Below are 13,395 nucleotides of genomic sequence, written 5' to 3' on the forward strand. Positions count from 1 at the left end.
TGCACAGCAAAAGGTGACAGTAGCCAAATCTGAAAGCAAGACCCAAGCATTTTGCTAATTATGTGTAACCTAGAGGCACTGAGTATCAGAGAGGAAGCCGTGTTAGTCTGTATCTTCAAGAACAATAAGAAGTCCTGTGGCCGCTTACAGACTAAGAGATATTTTGGAGCATAAGCTTTTGTGGGCAAAGACCCGCTTCATCAGATGCATGGGGGGGAGGGTGGTTTCAGAGGGGTATTCAAAGAGTGGGGTCCCAGTAAAAGGGAGGGCCAGAGCTGACAAGGTCTATTCAGTCAGGGTGGAAAAGGCCCAGTATCTGTAGTATGTATGAAGAGAGGTAAAAACAGGTCAGAGAAGATAGAGGGGATATGGCCCATTGTCAGTCTAATGTGGAGATGTTAACACCTGGGGCAGAGAAGCTCCTTTTGTAAGGTGTGGACCACTCCCAGTCTCTGTTTAATCCTTGGTTAATGGAGTCAAATTTGCAAATAAATTGCAGCTCAAAGATTTCTCTCTCCATTTGATTTTTGAAATTTTTTGTTTCAGGACTGTCACCCTTAAATCTGCTACTGAGTGTCCAGGTAGATTGAAGTGTTCTCCCACAGGCTTCTGCACATTACCGTTCCTGATATCTGATTTATGTCCATTTATTCTTTTACATAGAGACTGTCCAGTCTGAGGGACTGAGGCCACTGACAAGGGAGAACCAAACAGAGAGGTAGCTGTGTTAGTCTGTACTCCAACAAAACAAAGCAGCAGAAATCTAGCACTTTAAAGATTAACAAAATGATCAAGTGTTAAGTTTCTGCTGGTCTGTTTAAAGGGAGCACTAAGTCTGCTCCATGGCCTTAATTGAGAGGCATGTGCCTTTTAGCTCATGCAGTGGAGCACATGGCTTTAGCCCCTAAGGTCACAGGTTCATTCCCAACTGCCAATGACCAGGATCCGTTGCCTTTCTAGGTGGATGCAGCTTTCTTCTGATCCTCTGGAAAAGGGCATGGGACCAAAGGGAAAGAGCATCTGCCTCAGTTTTGCAAGTGGAGGAGAAATGTGCATTGCACCAAGCCTGCACTTAGGCTAATGCCTCTCCCGCCTCCACCACTTGAGTTTTCAAAGCAGAGTGTACAATTGAAAGAGGCCAGATCCTCGTGACATAGTTGCATTGACATTAGCACAGTTGTAGTGATTAGGCTGGTTGAATATTTAGCCCCATGGAAGCAGACTGATCAACCCTCTAATATTCTTACACAGGGCCTGATTTTTCCCATTGCTGTGCACCTCGAGTATTCATTTGCACGTGACAGAATGGGAGCACTGAATTCGACCGGTTGTGTGTTGCACTAGTAGGCTTCAGTGACAGAGTAATGGAGAGGCGGCCCCCAAGTGCTCAGGGGAAGATCTGTGGTTTGCTGCTTTCTGTCTGAGCCCTTGGGTGTGAAGTGTCCATTCACAGCTGTCCAAAGGGATTTAGCCCCTGAAGGAATTGGTCTTTTGTGGATTTGTCAGAAAAAACAAGCAGGAATGGCAATACCAGTTGACAAGATACAACATCTTGTGGTCCTCAATCCCAAATCCATGTAACAGAGAGACGAGGGGGAGAAAAGGCTTTTGCTGCTGTGTGGTCCTAGTTCCTTCTCATGCCGAAGCCTGACTGGTGTTAAAGAAAACTGTTGATTGTCAGAGTCACATAACCCACAACATTTTGAGTGAAACAGAAGATTCAGCCAGCTCCTTCGCTGGTGTGCATCACAGTAGCACCCACAAAGTTATCTGCGCTCTAGTGGATTTATAACAACTGCAGATCTGGCCCAGAAAATTCATTTTATAATACAATGAAGATCAGATTTCCAATAATCAATAACAATCAATAACCAATGTTCCATAATTAATAGCTGATAATACAGTTTGAATGTATTCAGGAATTTTAAAATATCTTGGACTAAAAACTTGCTGACTTTCTCATTTTTACCGTATAATTATAAAATAGATCAATTGGAATATAAATATTGTATTTACACTTCGGTATATAACCTGTAGAGCAGTGTAAACAAATTGTTGTACGATCTTTTCGTTTGTGCTGTCATCTAGTGCTTTCTGTGTAGCCAGTTGTAAAATTAAGCAAGTATCTAGAGGGGCTGATATACCCTCTAGAAGGTCTCTAAGTCCCCTGAGGGGTACAGGTATACCCTGGCTTGAAAACCACTGCCTTGACAGGCAAGAAATTATTAAAAATTGAGGTATGAAAAATGCACCACAAAATAGATATGAATCATAGTTATCACAATCCACAGAATTGGCCCTGCAGTGAGGACAAGTTGATCCTAGTCTTGTGTTGGTTCTCATCATTGCTTATCCTTTGCTAATACTTAGAGTAAGGTTCTTTACACTTCCATTATTTCCTCTTTCTGTATCGTAGACAAAAGACATGTCGGGTACTTTTTCCTTAATTTTCAAGCCCATAACTGGGCATATGCTTGCTTCCTTCTTATTTTATTATCAGTCCATTATATTTATATGCATTCCTATTGGTTGCAGTTGAAGACATTGCTTGGTTAAAAGAATAGGAAAAGGTCACTGTATCTTTCTTAAGAAATCCATCAGGATTATATTTTCCTTTCTTAGCATTACCTAGAGGACTATGGTAGTCTGGTTTGTGAGAGAGCTAAATCTGGTTCTTGAGTCAATAAGCCCTGCATTTTCAATGTAAATTTATTTATGAGGACACTTTAATTAAGCAAAAAGTTGTGACTCATATATTCAGGAGCACTGATTTATTTCCTCAGAGTTACAAAAGGATTAGCAAGTCAAGCGTTTTTTTATTTTTTAATTTTTTTGCTCTTTCACCTTATGTGGCAAAATAAAATTAACATAATGTGGATAATTGTAACACAATCAAGCTCTTGAAGGATACTTCTCCTTAAGTATGCAACAATAGACTGTTGTGCTCCCCATTACGGAAAAAACGATTTTGCTTTGTTTTTCCAGTGCTGTTGCGAATTTGCATAATGGGTATTTTTCTGATTTAACAAAATCTTCACAGTCAAGGTTGGAGGGATCATGGGTACATCAGAAATGGGTACTATCGTCTCTGTTTCACTCTGAAGGTCAGGCTCACTTCAAGAGTAGAGATATCATTAAAAACTGAACTGAGGAGCAGGTTTTAATAGTTTGTCCAATCAGTGTGCACTTCTGCAGAATACAGCACAGTTTGGAACAGTGGCAGATAGGTCCTCTGCTCTCTCCGTTTCACCAGCTTGAGGCTGTAGCAACTAAACTTCCAAGCCTCATTCAGTTGGTCTAGAGCAGCATGATTACACATGGGAATGGAAATGTCAAAGACCTCACATCTACACTTGTCTCGATATCCCTTACCACAGTGGTTCTCAACCTTTCCAGACTACTGTACCCTCTTCAAGAGTCTGCATACCCCCAAGTTTCACCAAACTGAAAAGCTTTTTTTTTTCCCCAAATTCAGACAAAAGCATACAAAAGTGTCAGGGCACACTCTTACTAAAAATTGCTAATATTCTCATTTTTACCTTATAATGATAAATAAATCAATTGACATATAAATATCTTGCTTACTTTTCAGTGTGCAGTCTGTTGAGGAGTGTAAACAAGTTGCATGATATTTTAGTCTGTACTGACGTCTAGTGCTTTCTATGCAGCCTTCTGTAAAACTAAGCAAATATCTAGAGGTGTTGATGTAGCCCCTGGAAGGTCCCTGCATCCCCTGAGGGTATAGGTGTACCTGGGTTGAGAACCACTGTCTAAACAGAGCTAACCATGTGCAGAGCCCTCAATCATTGTACACTTTTATGATACACCAGTAACTGTGAAAGGTCCAGGTGTTCCTGGGTTTTAGAGATAATCTGTTGAACAGACAGGTGCCAGTGTATTGAATATTATAGTGCTGGGCTCTCTCCTGAGCACACTGTAAGGCTATTGCAAATAATAACAAGAAGACCACCTGTGGCACCTTGTAGAATTAAAAGTGTTTGTGGGCAAAGACCCGCTTTGTCAAGTGCATGAGTCATCTGATGAAGTGGGTCTTTGCCCACAAAAGCTTATGCTCCAAAATATCTGTTGGTCTATAAGGTGCCACAGGACTTCTGGTTGTTTTTGAAGATACAGACTAACTTGGCTACCCCTCTGATACAAATAACAACCAATCCTGTGGCACGTTAGTGACTTAACAAATTTATTTGGGGTCTTGAGCTTTCATGCGCAAAACCATGTTAAGCCAATACTGTTTCATGGCCTTTTAGAAGTAATGTCAGCCTTGATTTAGATGTGCTGTCTCTGACCCCAAGTTTCTAGTAAGTGCAAAAATATACATTCTTATAGGATCTGACAACACGATACCTTCTCTTATCAAATTGAAAAATGCACCCTGGACAGGGTAATTGAAGGAGTAGCTAATCCTTAATGTTGGGGAATTTTACCTTATTTAATATTTTTAGAGTGCTACTAATAGTGGTTCTCATAAGCAGAACAAATGATCTCTAAGTTGTCCTTTTGTTTATAAAGTTGTGCTGTATGTTAACATTGATTTTATTTGTATTTACTTAATCGATATATCAATATTGTGCAAAGCTATACATGGTATATTTTTCATGGACCGTAAAACCTTTTTCATTTATTCATTCTTAAAATACCCAATATGTCTTTTTATATATTCCATGCCAGTCTACTGACATTGCTAAATTAATAAACCCCTAACAGAGACAGCGGTCCCCTGTAGACTTTGCAGCTTTCTGCTTCTAAAACTCCTCATTTTTATACCATTTCTTGCTCTGCTGTTGCATCTGGAGTTTGTTCCTCGTAAGACGCTATTTGAGTAGATGCAGCCATGTATTCCATTCCCAATGTGTACACATCCAGTGCACTGGAGCCAGAGAATTTTGCCTGGCCAAACCCATGTAAGGTGGCACTCACATCTCATAGCCATATTTCCTCCCCTGGCTACATGAGATTGCACTGTAACCCCTCTACAGTTCCTTCTTGCTGCCTGTGGCTAGATTAAGGCTCAGTGCAGTTCTTAGTCTCAGAATTCCTCATCCTTTGACTTATTTGTTCTAGTTGTATGTCATTAGCACCCTTAGTGTTAGCTTACTTGAGTGTTTTCCCTGGTTAGACTCTCATTAGGGTTCAAACGTTGCCCGTCACTGGGGGAGGAGCAGTCCCCAACAATGACCTTCACACAAGGTGCTTCTTCTCCCTAGGCCAGGCTCTCATCAGAGAGCGGTGTTCTTGAGCAGCCCTTGAGGCATTTCAGCACCATGGCCAGCAGTGCTGGCGGCCACAAAGGGCCCTGCTGCAAGATGAGAGTGGAATGCAACTCCATGCCCCTGGAAGGGGCAGGGCCTGTGGCAGTCAGCCCTTACCACTGCCCAGACTGCAGTGCTGCCCATTCACCCTGGACCCTTGTGGAGCAGCACTGCCATGGCATTTCAAAGGGGTCCAGAGCTCTGGCCCCCACTGCTGCCAAAGTAGCATCCTGGCGGCAATTACCCTCTTTGCTCCCCACCGCCCTGTCAGTAGGCTGGCATCCTGCACTCTGCCACCTGCATCTCCCCATGTGGCTGCTCTGTGATTGAATGAGGAAGCAGAGTGATGTATTCAATAGTAGAAAGCCCTTTGCCAGAATGGCCTAATCAGCAGAATGGAAGCAGTTTCGAAAGTAGTCCTTGGTCTGCAGTATTCAGCTACACTGGCTTGTATCCAGGAGATTCAGTAGATGTAATCTGGCTGCCAGCACACTGAAACGCAGCGGAACAGAATGGACTGAAATATCCATGGGATCAGCCCAAAACTTGGAGTTCAAAGAGATATGATAATAATATATTACATTCATACAGCACCATTCCTTCTATTGGTTAGGTGAGTGGTAGGCTGTGACCTCTACTGAGATCTGTTTTGTTACCTCCTCTCCACCATCCAGCACATTGGACTGTTTTATCCAGGTGTCACATCTTATAGGATGTGATATTTATAGGCTCCTTGGATCAGGGACTACTAACTTTTTCATATGTGCAGCCATGAGGGGTATTCATTTATTTTTGTTAAGGTCCACATTTCTGGGTCAAGGTATAATCAAGGACCAGCCATCAGAAGAAACTAAAGAAAACAACAATGACAGTAATAAATAAATAAAAATATTTCAGGATCCACTCAAAAGCGGATTTGGCCCATAGCCTGCCTGTTGACTATCTCTGGGATTTGCACAGTGGAACTCTTCTCCTTGGTCTGTATTCCGAGGTGTTACTCTGAGATCAGTAGTAAATAATCCTGCAGTGCAAGCGACAGGCATCCACCCATGTAGCTCAAGATTGCAGAATCAAGGACTTTACTTCTCACCTGCCACCCCAGAGGTGGGTCCACTAAACCAATGACTTAATGTCTACTCTTAAGACTCAGTCCTGAATTACTCGATAAGATAATTGCCTGCAAAATGTTATTATTAAGAAGTAGTAGTCTAGGGCAGATAGCAAAGACTTCAGCCATTGTGGTAATTCAGCCACCTCTGGAGTAGGATGTGGCAGCCGTTTTAACAGCAACTCTGATTAACAATTCATGGACTTACTAGATTTCAAGGCCTAAAAGGATCATTGTGATCACCTATTCTGACCTTCTGCCTAACTCTAAAATTACACCCACTGATCCTTATATCTAGTCCAACAACTTCTACTTGCTCTATAGCATCTCTTTACAAGAGACAGCCAATGCCTTTTCACAGACTCCAAGTGATGGATAATTGACTATGTGCATTGATAATCTGTTCCAGAGATTAATTACCTTCACTGTTACAAAACTTAATGTTATACAGCTGCTGTTGGGTTTTAGCATAAAGCAACTTGCCTCATCTGACACAAAAAAGCAGAATAAGCCAGTACTTGAAAAAACAGAGCAAAAATGTTAACCCAGTTCACACGTTTTTAATTTAAAAATTAGGAGTATGGAGAAAGTTGCATAATTAAATCAAATGTCTCAGTCGTGGTGCTCAGAGAATTAAGCAGCTTAGACTGAATTTTAAACATGGTTGAGTAATGCTGATGAAGTTATCATGCGCTTTCTGACATGTATTTATAGTATCTGTAGCTTGTATGAGCTTTATGGATCTGATTGTGTTCCTCTTGAAGCCAGTTTTTATCATTGACTTCAATGGGAGCAGATGTGGGCTAAATCCTCTGCTGGTGTGAACCAGGGTAGTTCTGACTTTACCTAAGCTATTCCACTTTACACCAGTGCTTTTGAATATCTATTTCTGTCATCATGAGTCAAAATCTGAATCTGTCCTGACCGGCATTGGAAAGCAAAGTAAAATACATGGAATCAAGAAAGTTGACCAAAATGAGTCACTTCGATCATTTCTAGCTATGCGGAAACCAGTGGAAGTTAAATTGAATGGGAGTTAGACATGTCTTAAGTCTTGCCTCTTTTACTTTGAGTGACTTTCCACCTCAGATGAAATTCACGCCGTTTTTTAAAACCCCAGTTCCCTTTGCCCTAAGAAGTAAAGCAGTGTGATTTTAGAGTGTTGAAAAGTGAGAGAATGAGAGATAATGTCATTGGACGAGAACACTGTAAACATGGTAATAGAGTCCTGCTGCAAGGTTCCTGCCAAGCCAAAGGACTTACAGGAGATAAAGACAGAGGTGAAGCTAAAGCTCACCCTCCACCCCCAAAGGGAAATGATTATCCTGTTAAAACATTGTTTTCTTATGTGAGCTTAGATTACTAAAAGTCACGGTGGAGACAAGCTAATTCAGAGAAAAACACTGGTATTGTTAGCCTCTGTACCAGGCTGACATTGATTGCATGTCTAGGGTAAAACTCAGACAGTACTGAGCAGTGCAACTTTGTTCTGTCTGGAGGGAGAAGTTACGAACACAACCCAATCCATCCTGACTGCACTTACTACAAATACCAGTTTAATAAGTGGGCAAAGCATTGGTGCCTAAACCAGTCAGTTATGTCACACATGCCTGATTTGTCTTTTTTTTTCTTATGTTTTTATATACGTGGGAAGCTTCTAACAGGCTTACAGATCAGTGCCACATACTTATTAGAGACAAAACAACAATTATTACTAGACTGTGCTTTCAGTTTAACCATGTTACTGTACTACAGAGCAGTGGTTTTCAACCAGTGTGCCATGGCACATTGGTGTGCTGTGAGAACTGTCCAAGTGTACTGTGAAATGTCATCAATTTCCCCTGCCCACAGCTCTTTGCAGAGCCACTGCAGGGGAGAATGGAGAATTGAGGACCCTGCACCTGCCTGAGTCCCAGCTGACACAGGGTTCGTCAATTTCCCATCACAGCGGCTCTGGCAAGTGGGAAAGAGGGGATGGATGAGAACCTGTTGGAGCTGGGATGTGGTTTAAATGCCTCATCCCAGCTCCAATGGGTTGGCAGTGAGGGGAGCCTGTTCTCTGGATCCACCTTCTCCCCAACCCCCGAGTAATTGAGTAACCCAGTGGTTACTTGATTACACGACTTCCTATTTGATCCTTGTTTAGCTTGTTGTATGCACTACTATGTTGCAAAACTCTCTAGTTAGCCTGTAACTCAGTAAACATGATGTTAATGAGCAATCTGTTCATCTGGAAAAAGGTGGGTGTGCCATGGAATTGTTTGTCCCATTGAGGTGTGCGGCGCTACTGAAAAGGTTGGGAACCACTGCAATAGAGTGTAAAATCTTTTTATGACCCAAGGCATTTTGTTTCTGGTGATCAAATACGTGATTTCCATTTCCAGCCTTGCCACTGACAGGTTGTGTGGTCTGGCCAAGTCGCTTAGGGGCAGATATTCAAAACAGCTCTGTTTCCACTGAGACACCAAAAGGAGGGACCAGCTTTCCATGGGGTCAACACAGCAGCAGCTGAGTGCTTTTGAAGATATGGCCCCTAGACACTCTGCCTCCATTTGAAAAATGGAGAGAAGACCTAGGTGGATGGTAATGTTCAATGAATATTTAAGTGCCAAACTTTATTATGCACAGACTAACTAAGCATGTAAATAATGAACTCTACCTCCGCTCAAGAGTGCTGAACAATAAGTGTGTGTTATTCACCCTTGCCACGGTCATTGTGAACCCCTGGAGGGAATAGGGGGCAGGAATGGGATCTGGATGGCTGAACTGTTCTTGATCTAAATTGAATTCTTTGACACATGACATTCCTAAACGGAGTCGCATGTAGGTCTGGCAAGAGAGGCAGGCTCAAGGTCCCAGGGGAAATCAGCCATGTCCAGAGGGCTCCTGGGGACACAGTCAGGCAAGAGATGAAATATGAGGCACAGACAGCAGCTTGGGAAGCAAATTAGAGTGCAGTACATGCAGAGGAGAAGACAGTGGATTTCAGTAAACAGCAGCACAGGATTAGTCACTTCCCTGGGTCACATTGTCTAGTGCTGTGTCCAGTCTAGCTTTTAATATGTCAAATACTTTGGCTGCCATCCCTACCGTGAAGACACTGTTCTGCAGTTCAGTAGGCATCTGCATTAGGACATGAGGGAGGGCAAACTCAGACTGATCAGGCTCTACCAGGGAGTTGTTTATTCCCAGCCAGTGCAGGATTTAGGAAGGATATTAATGAGAAGGGGGTTTGAGCATCTTAGACCCAGCCTAGGTAGGGCCTCAGTTCAACAGAGCATCTAAATATGTGCCTAAGTGCTTTGATGAATTAGAGCCTAGATGCCAAGGGTACCATAGCTGGATGCATCTTCACTGAACTATCCTGGGGACAGCTGGAGTTGTCTGAAGTGGCTTTTCTCTGCCATTGGCAAAACCCCTACCATTGTTCAGAACCATCAATGAAGTTGTGCTTGGTGGTTACAATGTGGGCGTGTCAATGTGGACAGGACACCACATTGCTGTGTTTCCTGTACCTACTGGAAGGAAAATGAGGAAGTTGTAGACACAGCTATGCAGGCCAGCAAGGGCAGGAGGCATTACGAGGCCGTCCAACTCCCAGAGCGGTGAGGTAATCAAGCCAATACCAGTATGGTAATCCTATATTATTAGACAAAACTGATTTCAACTAAGACAAGCAAGTAACCTTGGCCATTCCCCCTCTCAGTAGGTGGTGGGAGGGACCAGTGCTAGGAGTTAATTGACTGAGAACGTATGAAATTGTCCTTTTTGGCTGGGTCAGCATGGGCCAGTGGGTAAGACATTAGTCTGGGACTCAGAAGACTGGAGAGTTAGTCTTTGCTCTGCCACTAGCCTGGTGAATGACTGTGAGCAAACTTGTGCCTCAGTTTCCCATCTGTAAACTATAGATGGCAATCCCTGTCTTCCTTTGTGAAGTGCTTTGAGATCAGTAGGTAGAAAGTACAGTATTAGAAATTGGTGGTATTATTCTTAGACACTTTAGAGTAATCTCCAAATTCATTTCTTTTAATGAGCAGTCTTGTGAAATCTACAAAAGTCCAACAACAAATTAATAACTTATTTCCATTAATAAATAACCCAGCTGGTCAATTCAAATGATGCCTGCTCTACGCTGTAATCTGCAGCATTACATGAAATTCATGACTGAAAATTATCCAATTTGGTTTCCAGAAATCTCTGCAAACTCCTGTGAATGGAAAAGATGCAGGAGATCATTGGTACTGTGCTGTAATCAGCTTCTCTCTTGTAATAACATCTGGAGGTGATAGGGATGCAGACATGCTTACAGTCAGTTGCAAATCTCTGAAGGATCAAGAGCGGGTGTTAAGTATAGGGTGTAAAAAGCTCATATTCCTTAGAGATCCTGCATGTAAACACCATAGAATGTTAACATGCCCAGGATCTGTTAAATCCATGGGCAACTGCTTCCACTCCGAGCTGTTCCATGGGATATGTGCACTCTGACACAATAGGGGAAGTCTCTCTTTGTCATAGAAAGTCCTGGGATAAATGGATTGGCACATTCAAGTTTGGCATACAGAGCGAACGCATATGGTGCGCACCTGCCGCAAAAGCTTTACTTAAAATCCTCTGCCTTGTGTGACACAGACAGGTGGGGGGTACAGGACGCAAGTATTTTCTTAGTATTCAGCATAAGAGTTTCCCCAATGACTTTGGGGTTTAACGTGACACACCCTGAGGGTTTTTCTCGATCAGGCCAGAGTTCTCAGCACTTTGCAGGCTCAGGTCTCCCATAGGCACTTTCACTGGGTGCATAGCTCTATTATGGGAGAAGGGAACAGGAGCTCTTGTCTGGAATATATATGTGGCAATGGACCATCTGAAATCAGAACACAAAGGAGACCTATCTGGAAGGTTTCTAGAGGTTGAACCTCTCTAATCCAGGACTCTATCCTTCAGCAACATCCATAATCCAGCATGATTTTAGTTGGCCGAATGACCACTTATCATGGGTCTGGCCAGGTTTCCCATGGTCCCATAAAATTTGTTTCCGGCCCCGGCCAGTCCTGGCTCACAGTGTTCTGTGTTGTTACTTATCTGTATGTTACCCCTGAATGTCTTCTGAAAGCTCAGTAAGCAGTGGAAGTGTTGGTAATGCTCCTAGATGATACTGACTTCCTGTCATCCAGCAATTTCTCCCATCCGGCACTGGTCAGGTCCCAAGGGTGCCAGATTAGAGAGGTCCAACCTGTATTGCCAAAGGAGGCTTTGTAACAACATTGCTCCTTTGGCCAGTGAAATTAGGTTAAAGCAGTGATATTCCCAGGCATTGAGAACAACTGCATTATGCTTAACGCCCTACATAGATGGCAGTCCCTCTGGGGCAGTCCCTCTGGGGCCAGGACTCCTTTCATTACAGCACCTAGCACAGTGGCCTCCTGAGTCAATTGGTGCCTCTGCTTGCTGTTCCCATGCACGTATCATGACAGTGACTCTGTGGTGATTCCACTGAAGCTTTCAGCATTTACTTTTGTCTCTCATTAGGTTCTTAGCATGGTAATCAACGCAGCTTACAAACCAGGGAGCGTTCTCCGAGAACTGCAGCTAGTAGAAGACCCACAGTGGAATTTTCAGGAGGAAACACTCAAGGCCAAGTCAGTATTGCCCAATGTTACCTTCTCGTTCATTTACTTTCCACTTTGAATAAATGGGGCTGGTCGGAGCAACCACATTTTTCATGTAGGAATTCCCCACACCCATTTTTTTTTTCTTTTACCAGTTCTATGGATATTTAAACACTGAGACAAAATTTTCTTGAACACTTTTGTTTGAGGTTGGTTTGGGGTTGTTGGTGTTTGTGGGAGGATTTTTGTTTGTTTGTTTGTTTTCAGGTGGACAGATTTTGATAGAAATGGAAATTTGCAATTTGATACCTTGCAACCAGTCCTTTCACAAAGTAACTTGCATTTGGAAAACTAGATCTAAGTGATGCAGAAAGTGTTGAGCTTTATGAAATGCTGTTTTGATGTAAATGGTATGCATTATTAAATGGTACTATTCCAGTGGCATTGTTTCTGCAGGTTGGACCTCCCTGGCTCGACACCCTCAGGTCCTGAGCTGTCCTGGCCTACAGGGCTTCCTGCCCATGGCCAGCAGAAGCTTCTCACCCATGACAGCCAGACCAGCTGAGCTCCCAGCAGCTGGTATCCTCTGTGACTGGGGCTCTCTGGTCCAGGAACATCTATGGTCCTGCCAAACCAGAGACTCATGGACCAAACAGGTTCAGCCTGTATTGAATTTGCCTGATAAGAATTAAAACCAAACTCATAAAATCAAACACCAGAGAATTCTGATGGTGCCACACAAGACATTGCATGTGATATGCCAGCCAGTGCCACTTGTGAATCTTAAAGAGCTGCTCACAACTGGTTAAATATGTTCAAAACAAGTTTGAAGTACACTGGATGGCAGGGCATTTTCTAGCGGACTGCTAATGACGAGAGCTCTGCAGCCAGCTGCAATGTTCCTGGTCTAGCATGACGGGTCCTTCTGATGTTGAGGGACAAATCCTTAGATCTTGATGGTATTGCTATTTGTCTTGGGGGAGTGGGAGAGAGACAGAGGGAGGGATCTGCCTTCCCACCAGCCTGAAAGCTGAAATGCTGGCCACCAGGAATAAATTAGCTCAGCAGGAAGGTAACTTGCATTCAATTTACTCTGCTGTCTGGAGCCACCATCACAGAATGAGCAGCAACGAAGGGTCCTGTGGCACCTTGTAGACTAACAGAAAAGTTTTGAGCATGAGCTTTCGTGAGCACAGACTCACTTCATCAGATGCTGGTCTTGGAAATCTGCAGGGCCAGGTATAAATAAGCCAGAGCAAAGGTGGGGATAACAAGGTTAGCTCAGTCAGCAAGGGTGAGGGTTACTACCAGCAGTTGATCTGGAGGTGTGAACACCAAGGGAGGGGAAGCTGCTTCTGTATTTAGCCAGCCAATCGCAGTCTTTGTTTAAGCCTGAGCTGAGGGCGTCGAA

At 43.2% G+C, this 13,395-nt stretch overlaps 1 protein-coding gene across 1 annotated transcript in view; it reads left to right on the top strand.

The window, feature by feature from the left end:
• SFMBT2 (Scm like with four mbt domains 2) overlaps positions 1–13,395 on the top strand; it is a 156,332-nt gene that overhangs the window by 119,200 nt on the left and 23,737 nt on the right. Inside the window, exon 13 of the mRNA XM_074984183.1 lies at positions 11,905–12,014. Within this exon, the coding sequence (XP_074840284.1) occupies positions 11,905–12,014 (110 nt within the window). The remainder of the gene's footprint in view (positions 1–11,904; positions 12,015–13,395) is intronic.

Source organism: Carettochelys insculpta, chromosome 1 (genome assembly GCF_033958435.1).
Source record: "Carettochelys insculpta isolate YL-2023 chromosome 1, ASM3395843v1, whole genome shotgun sequence".
Taxonomy (NCBI): Eukaryota; Metazoa; Chordata; order Testudines; family Carettochelyidae; genus Carettochelys; species Carettochelys insculpta.